This window comes from Pristis pectinata, chromosome 17 (assembly GCF_009764475.1).
Source record: "Pristis pectinata isolate sPriPec2 chromosome 17, sPriPec2.1.pri, whole genome shotgun sequence".
NCBI lineage: Eukaryota > Metazoa > Chordata > Chondrichthyes > Rhinopristiformes > Pristidae > Pristis > Pristis pectinata.
In genome coordinates, this window is record NC_067421.1 from 10,121,706 (window position 1) to 10,143,837 (window position 22,132).

The 22,132-nt window shown below is 41.3% G+C and overlaps 2 protein-coding genes across 2 annotated transcripts in view; both read left to right on the forward strand.

The window, feature by feature from the left end:
• Nucleotides 1-14,243, forward strand: part of LOC127579172 (immunoglobulin lambda-1 light chain-like) — a 63,351-nt gene extending 49,108 nt beyond the window's left edge. Inside the window, exon 4 of the mRNA XM_052031780.1 lies at nucleotides 13,811-14,243. Coding sequence (XP_051887740.1) covers nucleotides 13,811-13,949 — 139 coding nt within the window. The 3' untranslated portion in view covers nucleotides 13,950-14,243. The remainder of the gene's footprint in view (nucleotides 1-13,810) is intronic.
• The window catches only part of LOC127579174 (immunoglobulin lambda-1 light chain-like), a 69,800-nt gene that overhangs the window by 25,554 nt on the left and 22,114 nt on the right, over nucleotides 1-22,132 (forward strand).

The window sequence follows — 22,132 nt, forward strand, 5'->3', positions numbered from 1 at the left end:
AGTAACAATAAACAAAAACTAATCAAAAACTGAACAAACGATGGGCTGTCGTATTTCATCGGTTAACAGCATTATTATGTCATTAACTTCGCTCCTCTATATTCGAATAGTACGTTATTGAAAAGGATTCGGAAAAGGTCAGCTTAAACAATGTGAAAATGCTGAATAAATAGGCTGCAAATTTCTTCAAATTTAACTGAAGGCTCAATAGTACACCTCCTAATTTTTTCTAAGTTTAAACATGTTATAGTTTGGGAAAACCATTGGAATCTAGTAGGGGGTTTAGGATCTTTCCATTTAAATAGAATGGATCTCCTGGGTATTAATGTAACAAATGCAATCATACGACAAGATGAGGCAGATAAATGGCCACAATCCATCATCGGTAACCCAAAAATTGGAGTAATAGGATGAAGTTCTAAATCGATACTCAATACCACAGAAATAATATCTCAAATATCTTTCCAATTTTTTTTCAAAATAACACAGGACCAGAACACATGTGTCAGGGAAGCCTCCTCAGAATCACATCTATCACAGATAGGATTTATATGGTTATAAAAACGAGCTAACTTATCCTGTGACATATGGGTCCTATGAACCACCTTAAACTGTATCAAAGAGTGTCTAGCACACATTGAAGAGGTATTAACTAATTGGAGAATTTTCATCCATGTCTCTATATGTAAAAGTATCTGAAGTTCTCTTTCCCAATCATTCTTAATTTTATCAGATATCTCTAAATGTATTTTCATGAGCAGATCATAAATTATTACTATCAAGCCCTTATCATAAGGGTTAAAAGCTAGTTTTTATTCTTCAGTTTCAATTTGATGTGGTCTCAGAAAAGTAGATGAAGTAACAATTAAAATGTTTCTAATCTTTAAATATCTAAAACAATATGTGATCTGGGCAAATTGTATTTATTAGACAGCTGTTCAAAGGACAGGCAACAGTTCTCAACGGATAGATCATGAAAGCATGTTATTCCTTTCGTTTTCCATAAAAGAAAAGCTAGATCAATTCTAGATGTTTGAAAGTAAAAATTGAATAGAATAGGACTTGACAAGATAAATTCATTCAATCCAAAAAATTTTCGAAATTGAAACCATATTCGTACTGTGTGTTTAGTTATTGGATTAATCATTTGTTTATTCAATTTCGTAAGTGCAAAGGGGAGCGAGGCCCCTAAAATAGAAGACAATGAAAACCCTAGCACTGACTTACGCTCGAGATACAGCCATCGTGGTCATTGAATTGCATCTAATTCTTGGGTCCAAAAAATTAAATATCGAATATTAATTGCCCAATAGTGAAATCTAAAGTCAGGCAAAGCCATACCGATATCCTTCTTTAAAATTTCTGTAAATACTTCTTACTTAACCCTGGGTTTTCATTCTGCCATATATATGATATATGATTCCAAGATTATTCCAAAATTTGATTCCAAATTTCCTCAGAAATTGAAATCTGCAGATCGTGTTACCAAGTATTTGTAATTTTGTCTAAAGGAACCTTATTCTTTCCTGATAACCTACCATAAATTTTGGACATTGAACTATCATAATAAGGCATCAAATTAAAAATTACATCTAGTAAATTCTTATCAGGACTTATGGGAAAAGCATGTTCTTGAGATCTGAGAAATTCTCTAATTTGCAAATGCAGAAAAAGGTGAGTTTATTCAGTTGCCCTCAGAAGGTGACAGTGAACATCGAACTACTGCAATCATTCGGGGATTGATATTCTCTCAGAATTGAACATTGTAGGGTTTTGACCGAGCAGCAGTGAGACAACAACGAGTTGTTTACAAGGTAGGACAGTATCTGACTTGCAGGATCAAAATTCTAATACTGCGAATCTGGAGCCCATGTCCGCCATGGAGGTGTGCCCACGTTCAGAGTAGCTCATACGAGCAATTTCAGAGCATTTTGTTGATAATTACAGTTGCGGGGCATCAGTGGTGCAACGTATGAATGTTTAGAGAGTTGGATGGCTGACCAATCACGCTGACAGCTAAGTAAAACTAATTCAAAGACAATTTCTGATTAACACGACAACTTCTCTTGTCATTTATGAAGTGAAATTCTTCAAGAAAACTTTTCCGCGTTTTTTCCCTGAAACCACTCCCACCACTCGCTCCCATCTCTCCTTTACTTTCCTCACCATACGGCATTAATACTCAACATTATTCAGTATTGATGAACAGGATATACTTTTTCGGAAGTTCCTGACGTCCAGTCGCAATACAATGTCATAGGAGCTATGGAGGTTGGGGATCATAACAATTAGGAAGTCCACGTCTCAGTTACTTCAGGCAAATCATCATGAATCTACCGTCCAAACGTTAATTTGTTCAGTTCTTTTTCCGGATTTATCAATTCGAAATTATTTCCACTATTCATTAATTCAACGGTAAAATTAATGCCTTCAATTTCGATCAGTGTCCGGATTGGCATAAACCTTTTGCTGCAATCTTGCCCGTTGCTCCTGCAGCAGAAGCAGCACCATTTTACTCTGTGATCTTCGACTATCCTCTCTGGGTGGCAGAAATGCCTCTCGCACGCACACACAAATTCTAAGTCCCAATAACAGGACATAGCCTCGATAAACAGGAATCCTGAGCATTTTCCAAATGTTCCAAACTTTGGAACTTCTCTAGTTTACCAAATGGAAGGAGATATTCTCTGAAATCTAACGACGATGTGCAGTCAAGCGACATTGGTTAACGGGATCGATCGGTGGGCTATTTTACAAACGTTGGTCTTTCATGATGCACGCCATCAACGAAATACACACACACACACACACACACACACACACACACACACACACACACACACACATACACATCTATATAAATATAATTATATCAATGCAAATAATATTTTCCATCGCGGTGGCCGTGACAAATCCCTTCTGACAACGACCTAAAGCCACCGAATCTATTCTTGTTAATAGAATTGGGTGCCAATTATGCTCTGATCTTTTATGCATCTGCCCATTTTCAAATTCATTAAAGTGAAATTCAGTGAAACTGTTTTCCAAGTGCGAGTGCTTCTGTCATTATCTGGTCAGAGGGTTACTGCGCATTCCTGTAGTACACTGAAAGCAGACGGATCTGCCAATCCATATACACATAAGGCAGAAACAATTATCTTCCGAAACGAAAATGGAATAAAATTTGTTGTGATAGTTTATCCCCTCCAATCCTTTCTGAGGTCTCTGACACAGAACTGCAGCGGTTTTCTGTGGGATATCTGAATTCGAACATTGTGAATATATCCAGATTAAAGGTAACACTGGAAGGAAGGGCAGCGCAGAGTACGGTGACTGCCGTCATATTACGCTCATGGAATAACTGTTTCGGTGGACCGTCGAGGTGGAATGCTCTTCTTCGTTTTTCAATGGTGACTAAACTGTTACCGGATATAATGAGAGAAGCTCATAGAAAATCTCTTTGGTACACAAGTATTGCGAGATCATACAGTGCCCTCGTCTCAAAAACATGCAAGAATGTGGCGATTGCTGCAGTTGAACTTGAATGCAGTGCAATGTTCGAGATATTGACTTTCGGGCATCATTTTCCTCAGACTGCGAATGGCTCTACAAAAACACTGCGTGAGAATTTTCGTCACGAAATCTGCCTTGGTTGAAAGGACTATTGTGTTACCTAATATACCATACAATGCATGGTATATTAGATAACACAGAAAGAGGGCGGTGTGGCGACAGAAGGTATCTATATCCATATATGTGAATGAGAAATAATGAGCTATTTATATAGGTGAATGAATAATATAGGTGTATAAATAAGGCATCGCAATTCGAAAAATCTGAGTCACTTGAAGTGAGGGGTTGGCAAATAATACTTGAAAATTGTTCCATTTCCTCTGCCATGCCCTACGTAAGGTGTTGATCACGTCACTTTTCAAGATACAGTTAAAATGCCAATAATATGTGACCACCGCTCCCTGACACTTAGCATTGTCATGGACAAGGATAGGAGCAAAGAGGACAGGAAAATATTTAATTATGGAAAGTCTAATTATGAAACTATAAGGCTAGAGCTTGCGGGTGTGAATTGCGATGACAATTTTGAGAGGAAATGTACTATGAAGATGTGATCGTTCTTCAGGAATCTCTTGCAGGATGTTAGAGATACATTTGTCTCGGTGAGGCAGAGAAATAATGGCAGGGTGAAGGAACCATAGTTGACAAGAGAACTGGAACATCCAGTCAGCAGGAAGAAGGCAGCATACATAAGGTTTAAGCAGCAAGGATCAGATAGGTCTGTCAAGAGTATCGGTTAGCAGGGAAGGAACTTAAGAAGGGGCTGAGTAGAGCAAGAAGGGGACAAGAAAAGGCCTTGGCGAGTATGGTTAAGGAAAACCCCAAGGCATTTTCACTTATGTGAAGAGCAGAAGGATGACCGGAGTAAACGTAGGACAGATTTGGGATAAAGGTAGGAAGATGTGCCTGGAGGGTGAGGTCCTCAATGAATACTTCTCTTCAGTATTCACCAAGGAGAGGGGCCTTCATGACGCTGAGGATAGTGTTGGCGTGGTTCATGTTCTAGAGCATGTTGATATCAAGAGAGAGGATGTGTTGGAACTGTTAGAAAATGTTTGGACAGATAACTCCCCGGGGCTTGTCGGAATATTCCCCAGTCTGCTTCGCGAGACGAGGGAGGAGATTTATGAGCCTTTGGCTAGGATCTTTGTCCTCGTTGAACACGGGAATGGTACGGGAGGATTGGAGGGTGGCAAGAAGGTAATAGGGATCGTCTAGTGTATTATAGACCAGTTAGCCTTACGTCTGTGGTGGGCAAGCGGTTCGAAAGGATTCTTAGATATAGGATCTATGGGCATTTAGATAACCATGGTCTGATCAAGGACAGCCTGCATGGCTTTGTGAAGGACAGATCATGTCTCACAAGCCTGAAAGCATTCTTTGAGGAGGTGTGCAGACATCTTGATGAGAGGAGTGCAGTAGATGTGGTCTACGTGGATCTTAGTAAGACATTTGACAAACTCCCATATGGTAGGCTTCTTCAGAAGGTCAGAGGGCATGGGATCCAGGGAAGCTTGGTCATGTGGATTCAACTTGGCTTGCTTGTGGAAAGCAGAGTAGTGTGGTGGAGTGAGTGCATTCAGATTGGAGGGCAGTGACTAGCGGAGTCCCACAAGGATGGGTCCTGGGACCTGTTCATTTCGTGGTTTCTATTAATGACTTGGATGAGGGGGTAGAAGGGTTGGTTGGCAACTATGCAGACGACACAAAGGTTGGTGGTGGTGTGGATAGTGTAGTGGATTGTCGAAGATTGCAGAGGGACATTGATAGGTTGCAGAGCTGGGCTGAGAAGTGGCAGATGGAGTTCAATCCGGAGAAGTGTGAGGTTGTACACTTTGGAAGGATAAACAAGGTAGAGTACAAAGTAAGTGGCAGGATTCTTCGTAGTGTGAAGGAGCAGAGGGACCTGGGTGTCCATATCCACAGATCCCTGAAAGTTGCCTCACAGGTGGATAGGTTATTTAAGAAAGCTTATGGGGTGTTAGGTTTCATAAGCCGAGGGATCGAGTTTAAGAGCCGTGAGGTAATGATGCAGCTCTATAAAACTCTGGTTAGACCACACATAGAGTACTGTGTCCAGTTCTGGTCGCCTCATTATAGGAAGTATGTGGAAGCATTGGAAAAGGTGCAGAGGAGATTTACCAGTATGATGCCTGGTTTATAGTGCATGCATGATGAGCAGAGACGAAGGGAGCGAGGGCTTTACCCTTTAGAGAGAAGGAGGATGAGAGGAGTCATGACAGAGGTGTACAAAATATTAAGTGGAATAGATAGAGTGGACAGCCAGCTCCTCCTTGCCAGGGCACAAAGCTCAATACACGAGGGCATGACTTTAAAGTAATTGGTGCGAAATTCAAGGGAGATATCAGAGGAAGATCTTTTACCCAGAGAGTGTTTGGGGCGGTGGTGGAGGCAGGTACGTTGATCAAATTCAAAATATTACTAGGTAAGCATACGGAAGAATTTAAATTAGAGGGAGATGTGGGAGGAAGGGGTTAGGTTGTCTTAGGTGAGGTTTAAAAGTCGTCACCACATTTTGGTCCGAATGGCCTGTATTGTATTTTACTCTTCTATGTTCTACGTTCTATGTTCATGCTAAATTCATGAAGTGCACAAGAAGATTGAAAAATAGCCAAAATGTCATGGATACAAAACAGACGGCAGATGCCGAAACCTGGAACAAAGCAAAAACAAAGGTCTGGAATAATTCAATGGGTTGAGAACATCTAAGGAGGGAAAGGAACGATCGACATTTCAGATCGAAACCCTGCATCAAGCTGATGCCACACATGGAATTTTGTGCACTGTTTTAATCTCCATACCTAAAAGAAAGGATATAATAGCAATGCAGGTTGTCCAAACAGATTCGCCAAGCTAACTCCAGAGATGAGAGGGTTTTGCTGTCAAGAGAGGATAATTAATATTGTTTGTATTCTTTGGAGTACAGAAGACTGAGTATAACCTTATTCAAACACATAAGATCCCAAGCGGGTTGAACAGGGTAGATGTTGAGCTGTTTCCAGTGATGGGAGAGTCACGAACAAGAAAGCATATTGCAAAAGAAGGGCTGGTCATTTAAAACTGAGGAGCGTAGCAAATATCTTCTCTCATACAACAGTGAATCTCTGCAATTCTAAGTCCTAGAGGTTCGCAAGGAAAGCTCATTATTTCAGGAGGATATGGATAAACATTTGCAAAATCTTGGAATTAACGGTTACAGAGATCTTGCACCGAAATGGAGTTAACGCCAACATAAATCAGCCATGAAAATATTGCATGGGAGGGAGCAAGGTTGAGCGGCAGAGTGGCCTACTATTTTCCTATATTCTTGGAATGAACTGACCACAACTGGTGCCTCGTGGTGTTAAACATTATTTCCATCATATTAGTCTCAGGGTTAAAATAATCTTCTATTTATGCTGAAAGACAGAGTTCAAATAAAATAAAGTGGATTTCCACAGAGCAGTGCATGATTTTCGATAGTTTGAAAAGCTCTCCCATAAAAATATTGATATTGAACAAAACTGGCGGCACATGTATGCAATTCCTAGTTCTCTACAGAGAGAACGTCGTGGCAATATGTGCCTTAGTGGTTTTGTTTCATGTATAACTATTGGCCAGTACAAAAAGCGACCAAGTAATAATACCACGGCTCAGTGATGACCCTAAAGTACTCTCCATGTTATCACCATTCCATATCCCAACATGGGTCACACAATTCATGATAAAAACAGATGGCACTTCAAACCGATGAGCCTGTAAATGAAGCTCTCCGGGATCAACTAATTGCAAAGGTTACCACGTGTGGAGATCCCACTAATGATGCCTAATCCAGCAGGCTTTGTCTCGAGAAACTTCGGCGCACAGTCTGAATAGTGGTATGGTAAGTCATGTTGAGGTCTTTCCTTTCCTCTGCAGACTGAGTAGTTCAGAGTGTTTTTTTTTTCAAGATGACACACGCTCGTCTTGAAGAACGTGGGAGGTCAGGGAGACTTCTTGTGTCTTTGGTGACTATACCTGCAGGAAACGTGTTCACCTGCAGCTCGAGCAGCTTCAGCTGGAGTTGGACGCACTCGGGAGCGAAGTGATTCATTAACAGGAGTCTTAGTAAGTTGGTCAAACCGAAACAACCGGCATCAGATATGTGGCCACAAGGAAAGGTAGAGGGGATGAACAGGGGTTGCCGCATTCCCCTGTCACCATTTTCCTCAGTAACAAGTATATTTTTTGGATATTGTTGGGGGGTTGTCTTTCAGTGGAGGACACCTGAAACAGCAAGATCTGTGGCACAAAGACTAGCTACGATACACTGGACCCTAGAATCCATGTGAGCTGTGGAGAAAGTCGTGGAAGTTAGTTAGATCAGAGAAAAGCAGCGATGTCCTGGAACATTCTAACGTTACGAAGGAGGAGCTGTTGGTGGTCTTCTGACGCAGAAAGCTGGAAAAATCCCCGAGCCCTCACCGCCTGTATCCTGGAACGTTGTGGAAAACAAGGAAAAACTCGTGGGTCCCTGGCAGAGACAAGTCACTTCAAAATCTTACACATTAAAATTTAATTACGACGAATCTGCCCAGTCAGTCAGTCTGTCTAAATGTCCCCTTGTTCCTTGTTCTCCCTACGCGTCCAAACAACAGGCCACTTGGAGGCTTTGTATTTGTGCCAGGAAGAGTTTAAACACTGATAGAGGCCTGGAAGTTCAGTGGAGCCAACGCTGTTTTATGGGGACACCATGAATTCTCGAATGCGAAAGACGAAACACGAGCTCAGCAGTACCTCCTGCTCGCCCTCACTTCATCATGTGCACTTCTGCACTTTTATTCATTTGTGGGATGAGTGAATCGCTGGGAAAGCGGTGTTTCTTGTCCTTTATAATTGCTCTTTGAACAACTGTAATCATTCGGATCCGAATATTCTCTCATAATTGAACATTTCAGGGATTAGACCGAGCAGCAGTGAAACAGCGGTGGGATATTTACAAGGCCGGATAGTGTCTAAATTGTAGGATCCTGTCTGTGATGGTGCCTTTGTCCGTCATGGTGGCGTGCCTTCGTTCAGAGAAGGCTCTGGGAGCAAATTCAGTGCATTTGGTCGATGGTACACATTGTAGTCGCGGTGCATCCGTGGTGAAAAGTATGAATGCTCAGACTGATGGATGGGTGACTAATCACGCTGACTGCTAAATAAACCTAATTCAAAGACAATTTCTGGTGAACACGTGCATATTAGTTGTCAATTATGAAGTTTCATTCTTGAAGATTTTATTTAATCCCCATTTGTGCCATAAAACCACACTCAACACTCGCTCCCATCTCTTCTTTGCCTGCCTTACCATACTGCATTAATACCGTTATTCTTATTAACTTTAGTTGAATAGGATGTAATACTTGGGAACTTCCTACCATCCGTCGCAATACAATGTCATCGGAGCTCTGGAGGTTGGTGATGAGGGCCAGTACTATCTTCTTTCTTGCTTTACTCAAAATATACATTGATTTGTATCAGAAATATTTTCCACTTTGAGTGGAAGTAAACCCACCTTCACAGAAGGCAAATGGGAGGTATTCATTTATCATATCATACATTCCACATTACTGAAATAAATGACATTTGTCTTCACAATCAGTTGCATTCTTTACTTACTAACTACTGTGGTTTCACAACTTCATTTCGATCTTCACCGTTTGATCTACATCACATTACATGGAACAGAAGGCATTTCGAATGTTTGTGACACTTTCTTAAATAGATTATTCTTGTCTACATCTCAGTCGCTTCTCGCAAAATGGATAAAACATCTGTAGTCTCAACTTTCCAATCAATTTAAATTATTTTAATTCTTTTTCCGGTTTGACCATTTCGATATAATTTCCACTGTTCATGATTTCCACTTTAGAAATTATTTCCTCCAATTGCTATCAATGTCTGGGCTGGAATAAACCATGTGCTGCAAACTTGCCCGTTGCTCTTGTTACATAAGCAGCGCCATTTCACCCTGCGATCTCCACCTGTTATATCTGGACGGTAGAAATGCCTCTCGCGCGCACTCACAAATTCTCAGTCCCGACAGCAGGATATTGCTTCGATAAACAAGAATCCTAAGCATTTTCCAAATGCAACCTTTGCAACTTTAATGGTTTGTAAAATGGAAGGAGAAATTCGCCGGAAATCTGATGGAGATGCGCAAGCAAGACGCAGCACTTACCGTCATCGATCGGAGGGTGATTTTACAAACGCTGGTCTTTCATGATGATGCACGCCATCGGCGATTATAAATATATAAAATTATATGAAATGTAAATAAATTGTACATCAATTAAACGCATGATTTATCAAGGCCACCGGGGTTGGTGGTGACAAATTTCTTCTGACGACGATTTAAAACTACTGTATCTGTTAATATTTAAGCTGGAATTTTAGTAAATGATTTAAGAGGATCGACTTCATCGTAATTGGGCGCCAATTATCTGCTATTATTATACGTATCACCCCATTTTCAACGTCATTGAAGTCAAGTACAATAGCACTGCTTTCGTCCCTCGTCAATACTACAGATTGTGTTGAGACAGACCAGCCTTTGGTATTTATCAATAATCTCATCGAAATCGATCAAAGCAAACTAGAAACTCAGATCAATCACCCAGTCACATGATTTTTAAAAATCATTTTATTTTCTAATTACAGGCAAGGGTACCTGACGATTTCAAACTTCCGAATCTGTTAGTCCTTTACCTCGAATATTAGTAAATAGTCTTAACAGGATTGACCCAATAGTAATTTGCCCATTTCATTAAATTACCGAACACAGCGATGTTTTCACTGCTTTCCCGGGCTGGCCGTGACAAATCCCTTCTGACGACGATTTAAAACTACCGAATCTGTCAATCTTTTAGCTAAAATTTCCCGTAAATCGTATTAACAGGATTGTCCCAACAGCAATTGGGTGCCAATTATCCACTGATATTAAAAACATCTCCCCATTTTCAACTTGATTGAAGTCAAATACAGTGACACTGTTTTCCAAGTCCGAATGCTGCTTTAGTTCTTTGGGCAAAGGGCTGCTGCACGTTCATGTTGTACACTAATATTGGACAACTCTGCCAAGCGAGATATACACAAGCTACTCAACATTATCTTCCGAACCGGCAAATACTATGTCATTTGAAGTGATAGTTTATCCCCTCTAATCGTTTCTGAGGTCCATGATACACATCTACAACGGTGGTCTGTGGGATTTCTGAATTCGAACAGGGAAAATATATCCAGATTAAAGGTGATACTGAAATAAAAGAGCGCAGTGGACGGTGACTCCTTTCATGTAAAGTTCACGGAAGAATTGTTTAGGTGGTGCGTCCAGATAGAATATTCTTCACGGTTTTTCAATAGACACTAAACAGTTACCAAATTTAATATTCGAAACTCATAGAAAATCTCTTTCATGCATATGTATTGCCATGCCATACAAAAGACGATAGACGCTTTAAATGGACGGGTACGGAAACAATGATTGTTATTTCCCTAAATTTTTAAGGAAAACACAAATCTAATTAAAAATACAAAGATCCAAAATAAGATCCTTATGCTTCACAGTAGCGGTACATTTTGATACAGGAACAATCTGGCAACTTCTGATTGGCTTCGATGAGTATCTGCTTTCACTGATTTGCATAGATGAGGAACAGGCGGTGATACCTCGCTACACGATTCATAAAGGGAGCCAGTGACAAAGTTTAGACGCCACTTCATCTGGAAACTCTCGACGTGCAGGTTCTGGTTTTTACCAGTTATTTAAAATGTCTTACTGGATCCGTGTCGTCGGCACATTGGTGTTTTGCGCACTTTGTGAGTATTTTACTTTCCTGCGTATTAGAATTACAGCCGAGCACCATTGAATGGAGCTTTTCTCCGCCACTTCAACGATCTCAATGTCCTCTTCATTCGTTTCTCATATTGGTCTTTTTCAGGTTTTAAACGCGGAAATTAGAGTAAATCAGCCGCCTTCGAAGTCCGTCTCCCCAGGACAGAACGTACAATTGACCTGTACCCTGTCTGGCTCCAGTTCAGGTATCAGCTACGTGTCCTGGTACCAACAGATTCCTGGAAACACTCCCCGGCTTCTACTATATTATTACTCCAGCACCGTTTACAAAGGTCCGGGAATCCCAGACCGTTTTCTCCCTGTCAGTGTCAGGCATGACCTCGACATTCACAATACCTAACGTTCAATCGGAGGACGCTGCGGACTATTACTGTGCTGTGTGGGCAAGCGGTGTATACTTCGGCCAAGGAACGAGGCTGGGTATTGGAAGTAAGTAAAATATCTTAATCCTAAATCAAGTACAAGTTCAAGTTGAATTTTGTTGCCATTAGGATCCATTCACGGGATATGAATGTCATTATAATTAGTTATTTCAAAGCAGAACAGTACATTACAAATACGAGTTATTATCAACTTAAATTAACATAAATTATCCCTCACTTACACCACAATGTAAACATAACGCTGCTGTCGATTCTTTTTAATTTAACGAAAATAATTGTTTAATTAACATCTAGCCAAATCATATTTTATTTCGCAATTGTAAATGTAGTTAGATGCCAAATCATGTGCTCCTGCACACGATCCTAGCTCACTTGGTCATAGTTCAGTGAAATAAATGGAATTGGGAGCTAATGCTTTCTGCTGAGATTTTACAGCACAGCAGTCATGTTCACAATAAAACAAACGGCGTTTAGTGAATCTAAACGAATGAGCGAACCCACTTCGGACTACAGCCGCATCCGAACACCTTTTTACCCATTGTTTCCTTCTCTGCGGTGCCGTGATACGACGAAGCAATTTGTCTTTGATATTGAAACAAACGGTTTCAAATTCAATTTGAACTGCTTAATACATTCCACGAACCACTGAAAGATTCCGCAGCATTGCTTCAGCACACCAGAACCATATTACTACCTCAAAGCCATTTCGCAGCAGTCTTGGTCCGGGAACAAGGTCTGAGCCGTTCTAACATTAAAGATTCAATGTCAGAATTGAAATCCCACGGCTTTTATTCCATGTTTAATGGTGTTTGCTCTTCACATATTCACTGAATTATTTCGCACGCATTTGATGAAGTATACTGCACTCAAGATTGTGATGAAACTCTCCAGTATTTAATTTCATTCCCTATGCGTATAATGGAAATTCTTAGCAATTTTGAAGTAATAATGCAGTTGAGGAATGATGCATAATTAAAGCTCCTGAACTCTGTCTACAAGGAATGTAGTTTGTGAAATATGCTGCGGAAGTTTCCATGGCTGCTGCGACATATTCAAAAATGATTATAATGTCCAGATTTGAAAGAAAGTTGCTTGAATTACCGGCTTTCAGCACCGGTGAAGTTTAACATCCTCGGGTTTCCAGTTTATATGTTTAACAGTGACAACTTTTCTCCCTAGATAATAAAAGAGCAGGTTTCGCAGTTTTACGCCAGAAATTAGTTACTTTTTTAATGCGCAGTGCAGCATTTCCAGGAGGCAGATAAACATTTCAAATATAAATTAAGCTTTACATTCATCCTTGCCTCAGAGGGACATCTGAGAATCCGCACTCTGGCGTCCAGCAGACACATATCCTTATATTCCCGCGGTACTTAAATAACGTCGATGTTTCGTGAAGAGTGCGCACAGAGCAAAATCAGTTTCAATCACTTTATAAAAATTCGCGACCGTGAATCGTTTATATCTGCTGATTTTTATTTGAACAAAAGGCAACGGAAGTAGAAGTGGGTGAACATATTTTAACAACTGCGCAGTTAGGATCTATCTCACTGACATTCAGAGAGATTATTCAGCCGGCTATTCATCTGGATTTCATTTTTTAAACTCTGTGGATGTAGTGATTGAAATTGCTTGATAGGAAAATAACAAATTATTGTTAATCTGACTAGATCAGTGCGATACTAATTACATTTTCAACAAATGTGTTATCTCAGCGACAGAAATTCCTCTGATTTAACCGTGACTTTCTTTTAAACAGGTCCACAGGCACCTGTCGTGACCGTTCTGCCGCCTTTCAGCGGATGAAGTTACGGCAAAAGGCACCGCCACACTGGTGTGTTTGGTGAATGGGTTTAATCCGGGCGCTGTGAATATTGAGTGGACCGTGGGACGGCAGTGCGAGAAGCAATGGCGTTGAGGACCAGCCCGCTCCAGCAGGAAAACGGACAACACCTTCAGTACGAGCAGCTACCTGGACTCTCCCAGCCCTGGACTGGAAAACACACGAACTTTACTCCTGTGTGGTTAAGCACCGAGAGTCAGGCGAACCCATTCAAGGCAAACATCGAGAGATCCAGATGTATGTGATCTCGGAAGGTTGTGAGCTGAGCTGAGAAAGTTTTATGATCACTATTCAGTTTTTCCATGTAGCAACAAGGTAGAAATGTACTGGATGTCCAAGCTTTAATAAAGAAATGCAATATGAAGTGTACAATTTGAATATTATGACGTTTTGTCTTTCAATGCAGTTCTGCTGAAAGTTTGTAGCTGTTGATTGAAGCATCAAGGTGAATTAATCCTGCTTTTGTGCATTCAATAACGTTCACCAGTGACACGGATATTGCTGTTATAACCCAGGTATTCTTTATAGCCCTTGAATAAAATGAACGAACGGACCACAACTGCAATGCTGTTTCCCTTTGTTTTATTTTTTGACTCAATCGATGATCACTAAAAAATGCTATTCTTTCCCCCTAGTTCTGAGCTCCCGATGCTGGTTTTTCTCTCAGCTTCGATCACGAATCACAACGTACAGCAGTGGTGAGCCTCTGCCCCTCGAACCAACTGTACAATGCGCTCTCCAGAACCGGAGGAATGCAGCAAAGGCAGTTGTTGATGTCAGTCCGTGTGCAACACTGCTCCGACAGTGCCCCTGTCAATAGGGACTGCGTTCGATCCAGCCTAATATCCGTGTGAACCGTGTATTATTACCAAGTGGAATCCCAAGTATTAAATGAAAATTCTGTAACTATTTGGACACACGCGCAGCGTCTGTGCAGCGAGAACATGAGTTGATGTTTCAGGTTGATGATTTTTCGTCAGAATTCCCATCAGCGTCATTGCCCTAACACCTACCGAGATTTAAAGTGTTTCTTAATTACTTAATTGCTTGTAATTGAAATGGAGTTGCAGAACGTGCACTGTTACATTAATAACGAGGTTAAGAAATGTCCTGACCTGAAAATTTGCCCATAATCTCCTTTAATTTCCAGCAGAAAAACCTAGGATTCTGCACTTCACATTCCCAGCGCTAAGCACTACATTTCCATCCCTTTATCTGCAAGACCATCATATTCACACTGAACAATGATGGATGTGTTTTTTCAGTCATTTATAAACCTTACACTTTATTTCTTCCAATTGTCCGCTTTAAATAAAGATATAGTTGTTGGTGAAGAGTTGTCTTACAGCGGTATCACACACCATTGAGCAACAAATAAAACCTTCTACCAAACAGGATGTTGCCCTCAAGAAAAATATGGTAAGTGCAGGGCAGCTTAAAATACACGTACATAAAGACACAGGAGAGAGGACAGGGATAAGAGAAGGGCAGAGGCAGAGGGACATTGAGAGAGAGAGGATGGAGACAGAGAGAGACAGAGATAGTGAGGAGAGAGTTAATCCCTGTCAACTGTCAGAAGGAGCTCGTCATTTATTCTCATCTCCATACTGATTGGATGGTAATTATTTTCAATTCACGTGCCAAACCCACCCTTAAATCCTCGCCCACCAAATTCCGAGCAGTGCCCTGCAGATTCGAATAAGTCGCCGCAAAAAAATATATTTTCTCCATGTGATCATTGGTTATTTTGACAATTCCTGTAAGACTGATGCACTTAACTACTGAGAATTCTGTCACCAGGACTAGTTTATTCAATTTCAAACCTTCTTGACTTTGAACGCCTCAAATCAGCCTTTCAGTTCAAATGAACAATTCCAAGTACCCTTTAGCTGGACTTTATTTCACCGAATTTTTTTAACAATTTCTGTTTTTGTTATGCCGTGGTGGTATTACATTTTTTGCGGGAGCAGAGAGGAAATGACGTGAGTCCTCCCAGTGCTCACCATGTCTGTTAATTCCCCGACTGTCAAATTTTCATCCGTATCCGACGATCAGATGTGAACTCCTCCATTATCTGCGTATTCACAGTTACTTGGTAAAGAGATTCCCTGTGACTTACAACCTTGTCATCGAATAGATCCCTCCTCATCTCATCCCTAAATGGCCATCCCCATACCCTGTTATAACATCCCCAAATTCCCATCTTCTCTCTCAGGATATGATTTATTTTTCTTTTTGCACAGAACTCTCCTCTCTTTCTTTTAAAGGTCCTGTAAATATGGAGCAGACTAACAGAATGACCTTTCATCTACCATTGCCCTTCTCTCAGAAATTGTTTCTAATAATCATCTGTGCACTGATTGGAAGGCAAGAATATCTACACATAATTATCAGTCGCAACAGAACACCCTTCTCGATTCAGTGTGAATATGCCACGATTTTCTGAGCAACCTCTGATCATGTCATTAGTAGGATATTCCAGCAATTTCCCAACAGCTGATAAAAGGTGAATTGCCTTATAGTTCCATATAGTCTCGGTCGCTCATTGGTTGAGTAGAAGTGTTATATTTGCTACTTTTCTTTTGATTGGCGTTTTGTGGCAGGGTAGGGAATTAACCATCCAAGTGGAGGTGTTGTCTCTTAGTTTCTCTAATTCCTTTAATGATTCGTATCAGCTGCGTTACTAGAATTCCGCATTCACTGACTACTCATCTGGTTGGTTATGTTGTGAAAACATTTCCAAAATGCATATTCATTATCTCACCTTTATTAATTCCTCATTACAGGTACCTCTGTATTTAATGCATGAGATTTTGTTTTTGCCCATTTAGAGACTTTTACAATTATATGCCTTTTCACTTTTTCTGCCCTTTCGAAATATCATTTTGAGAGGGACGCATATACCATTGACGTTCTGAATTTTAATTTCAAACCGAGTTCTGAAGCTCCTCTCAGGGGAAGTTCACTCCTTGGTCTTTCTATACGATCAGTTTTCTGGGCGGATTAATTATTTTGCTTCATGTAACTCCCAAGACAAATATTTCTTCAGAGACAAGAAATGCTATTATTCTGGCACTACTCAGTTAACAAAGGCTGAATTGATTTTCCTTACAGCTACGGTGTCCTGCACAGTCACATTATTTTCTGTTCATCTTTATCCATGCAATGGATAACGATAAAAACTAAACCTCCTGTATGACTGCAACCTTGATCCCGAACGGATTTAATTTGCATTTGCATACTCTGATCACTAACCTTTGAATGAATCTTTTTTTTCCTTATTTTTCCACCCTCAGCAGTTTTGCTCTTGGATTTGGCGGAGGATATGACCACCTGTCGCGTCACATTCTGTCGTCGCTAACTGACGCAACACGCTCACACCTCCCAACAGAGCTTGTTACCCATGATGACCTTGGAGCTTCCCCTTACCCAGTTTGCGCATGGCTCTCGTAACCACTGCTTGTGGTCTTCCATCATCTAATTTTGCCTTCGGGCAGAGGTTAGCTCCAATGAGAGGGAAAGTGATCCAGAATTTTCACGGTGTGTTAATGGGTTCTGATTTTTTGTTTGAGAGGAGGGGAGGACCACAATGGGTGGTGCTTTTCAGCAGAGGCAGGAAATTTCTCTCCAGGTGTCTGAAGTAAGGACCATCGTCCCTTACGTTTCAGTGGCAAAAGCCAACAAGGATTTGGAATTCATCCTCTCAACATACACGTTCATTGCAATTGAATGACTGAAGTTGCGATAAACCTGGCTCTGGAGTGCCCTTTGTCTCGGAAACATTCAAGCATGAGGCGATTGCTGAGGTTGACTTGAATGCAGAGCCAGGTTAGAGATATTGACCAATAGGCATCATCTTCCTCAGTCTGCGTATGGCTCTACAAAAGCACTGCTTGAGTACTTCGTATGAAGTTTGCATTGGTTGAGAGGAGGCAAGGAACGTGATGCACAATTTTCAAGACGTGTTGCTGGAGTTTGATTTTCCTGCGAAGAGGATAGCGTTGAGAGTGGGAAGAGGGCGCGCTATTGTTCAGCAGACACGGGTACATGGAGGGACAATGTTTGTGAAGTGAAGTTAGTTTGAGAAGAACTTGATGTGTGTTGAGAGTCTTACTTGACTCGGCTTTGATTGGGATTGTGGTTATTATGCGAGCGGATTTCGGAAGACTTCTAAACTTCAGAGAGTTTCGCCATAATTTTCTTTGCTTGATCAGGCTGATGGCTTCTTTTCCAAAAGAAAAGCTTCGTGAATAGATTGGTGCACTGTACATTGGCCTTAGACAGGTCACGCATTGAATATACTGTCGAACGTATCCAACCCTGGGTGCAAACTATTTTGGGACTCTAAACGTAGCTCTTCGGCATTGGCAGGAGATGGGTGACTGTCCATTTACTTCCATTGGTGTTCTTTAACCCGCTGAGGATGTCGTACACCTTGGTACTAATGACATTGATAGAAGATAGTACGATCCTTGACGTCCAACAGAGTGAATATAGGGAATAAGGCTGAAGGTGAAAACATACCTCAAGGACTGTAATCTCTGGACTACTCCTGGTGCATCACAAGTATGAGGGTAGGAATAGAAGGATAGGGCAAACAATAGTGACTGTGGCGAGTAAAGTGACATCTAGAAAGTGGGAGGTTATAAAAGCGACAAAGGGAGAGTTCAGCGTCAATTTATTCCTGTCAGAGTGAAGAGCAACGTGGGCAAGATTGGGGACCCTGATTGGACAAGGATATTCAGCCTGTGTTCAGAACAAAGAGGGAGACAGGACAATATATCTTGGTATGGGAAACTGAGATATAATGAATGCATTTTGGAGTCCTATGGATGCAGGAGTACACCACAAGGAAATCAGGAAAGCTGAAAGGGGACATGACAGACTCTTTGCAAATAAGGTAAAGGAGAATCTTAAAATATTCCATGAGGTACATTAAGAGTGAAAGGGTAACTCGGGATGAGAATACGTCCCCTTAAAGATCAGTGTGGTCAGGCTTCGTTTTTTTTTGCCATGTAAACCTAAAATACCGATAGCGATCTGGAAGTTCAGTGGAGACATTTAATGTAGAACCAGCTTAATGGGGACATCAGGCTCAGTTTCTTCGAATGAGAATCATGAAACAGCAGTTCGGCAGTGCCATCTGATCGCCACCAGATGCACCTCTTCACCTTGATTCATTTAGTGGGATCAGTGTATCGCTGGGAAACGGTGTTTATTCTCCATTAAAATGCCTTCAAAAGGTGGTATGAACAGATTTGAAACACTGCAATCATTCGGGGACTGATATTCTCCCAGATTTGCAGGGTTTTGACTGAGTGGCAGTGTGAGACAACAGCGAGTTGTTTACAAGGTAGGATAGTGTCTAACTTGCAGGATCCTGCTTTGCAATGGTACGAATATGGAGCCTTTGTCCATACTTATGGTGTGCCCACGTTCAAGCGTAGTTTGCTGCGAGCAATTTCAGTGCATTTTTGTCGATACTACACATTGCAGTCACCGGGCATCAGTGGTGAAAAGTATGAATGCTTACAGGGGATGGATGGCTGAACATTAACGTTGACAGCTAAATAAAACTAATTCAAAGACAGTTTCTGATTAACACCTGTTACCTACCAGCAAAAAAAGAAACACACTGAGTCATGTAAAAGTGTTAGAAAGTATTTATTAATAACTTCTTATAATAAGAAGAAAAATAAAAATGTTAGATAATAAATATTAACCCCAAAACCTAAACTCCAAATGTGTGTGTGGCAAATTCCCAAACTCCAAGTCCAGGAATAGTTCTCAAAGTTCAATTCAGCAAGCCATAAGGAAACATGAGCAAAGGCTTTTGCAAAACACCACCGTTGGACTGAAGAGAAAATGTAGAGAGAGAATAGAGAGAAATTACGAAATCCAAATGTTCCACGATGGAAGCCATACGACACCTCAGTCACTGATGATCTCCTCTGCTTTGTTCTGTAGTAATCTGCCACCTCGAAAGGCATTCGAGACGTGGCCGTCCACACAAATACCTGTTTCCTTCTACCGGTTAACGGGAAAGTGGACTCCGCTGGATTATTCTGAAAATCCATACGTGGATTGTATGTGATAGACACAGTTAGTGGTTTTCATCCATCGATAGAGAGACCAGCAGGCAGTGTCTCTCTCTTCCTCTCTCTCTTTTCTGACTGACCAAACGTTAGCACGTCGTTATCTCCTGTTGTTGTCGGAATGACGCCACAACACACACACACACACCACACACACAACACACACACACACCGCACGCACGCACACGCACACACACACACACACACACACACCACTGTACTATGTCTCGAAGGGCATTCACCAAATAACAACCTAATCCGTAACACACCTCATATTTCTTGTCATTTATGAAGCGAAATTCTTCAAGGCTTTAAAATTTTTCTCTGAAGCCACTCTCACCACTCGCTCCCATCTCTCCTTTACCTGCCTCACCATACGGCATTAATACTCTTATTCTTATTCACTGTTGTTAAATGGGATACACTATTTCAGCAGTTTCTGCTGTCCAGTCGTAATACAATGTCAATAGGAGCTACGGAGCTTGGTGAGTCATAATCATAATGATGTCCACGTCTCGGTCGCTTCACGCAAATAATAAGGCATCTGTCATCTCAACGTTAATGCGTTCAATACTTTTGCCGGATTTACCAATTCGACATTAATCCCACTATTCATTATTTCAACGGTAAAATTGATACCTCCAATTTCTATCAATGTCCGGACGGGCATAAACCTTTTGCTGCAATCTTTGCCGTTACTCCTGTAACAGAAGCAGTACCATTTTACTCTGTGATCTTCGCCTGTTCTCTCTCGATGATAGAAATGCCGCTCGCGCACACACACAAATTTAAAGTCCCAATAACAGGACATAACTTCGATAAACAAGAACACTGTTTCATTTCCAAATGTTATTTTGGAACTTTATAGTTCATCAAATGGGAGAGATATTCGCTGAAATCTGATGACGATGCTCAGGCAGGAGACAGGAATTACCGGCATTGATCAGAGAGCGATTTTACAAACGCTGGTCTTTCATGATGATGCACGCCACTGACGAATATAAATATATAAACTTGTATCAAGTGCAAATAATATTTTGCATCTGGGTGGCCGTGACAAATCCCTTCTGATGATGACTTAAAACCACCGAATTTATTCATGTTAATAGTCTTAACATCATTGACCAAATAGTAATTGGGTGCCAATTATCCTCTAATCTTTCACGCATCTCCCTATTTCAAATTCATTAAAGTCAAATACAGTGACACTGTATTCCAAGTGCGAGTGCTGCTGCCATTATTTGGTCAGAGGGCTGCTGCGCATTCCTGTAGTACACTGAAAGCAGACAGCTCTGCCAAGCCTTTTCGACACAAGGCAGTCACAACTATCTTCCGAAACTTTGTGAATATATCCAGATTAAAGGTGACACTGGAAGGAAGGGCAGCTCAGTGGTCGATGACTACCATCATGTTACGTTCAAGGAAGAACTGTTTCGGTGGACTGTCGAGGTGGAATGTTGTTCTTCGCTTTTCAATGGTGACTAAACTGTTACCGAAGTTACTATGAGAAGCTCACAGAAAATCTCTTTGGTACATACGTATTGCGAGAACGTACAGTGCCCTCGTCTCGTAATCATTCAAGAATGTGGCGATTGACGTTTTTGAACTTGAATGTAGTGCAATGTTCGAGATAATAACCTTCGGGCATAATTTCCCTGAGAATGCACATGGATCTACAAAAGCACTGCGTGAGAATTTTCGTCATGATGTCTGCCTTGGTTGAGAGGACTATCTTCCTCACTGCTTACACATTTCCGAATTTCAGGCTACTGTCAAGAGATGAAATTGTACATTCATGGTACAATCAAGGATCGGAAAAACTCCATGGACACAATACCTATCTTGAACAGAGAAATGCATTGTATTACCGTTGTGAAACAGATTCGAGGTCTCGAAGGACAATGACTCTGAACACAGTCTTAGAGATAAATGATTTATTTGCAAAGACAAACGCGGGGAAAAGGTAACGGGGGCAACACCCACACGCACACCGGTGATAGCGAGCGTGGAAAAATCGCAACAAGGGTAAAATGAATACACGCCCACAACAGGAACTGGGTACAGACAATCAGGGAAAAAGAATGACCTACCCGCCACCCCTTGACTCAGTGTAGGCACGGCTCTGCGCTACCGGGTTTACTAACTTAGAATGCCCAAGCCCCATTGAAGTTCATGCCTTACCAACGCTCTCTCCAGCGTCTTTCCACGGTTCCTCGGAGCAAAACAAAGAGAGGGAACCAGGCACATATGGCACTTTTACTGTGCTGGAGGGTTGGGGGTTCCAGCCCAAGTAGTTCAAAACGGCCAATCGCCCGAGTCCAAGTACAAAGGTGCTTAAAGCGGACAATGGTCAGATTGC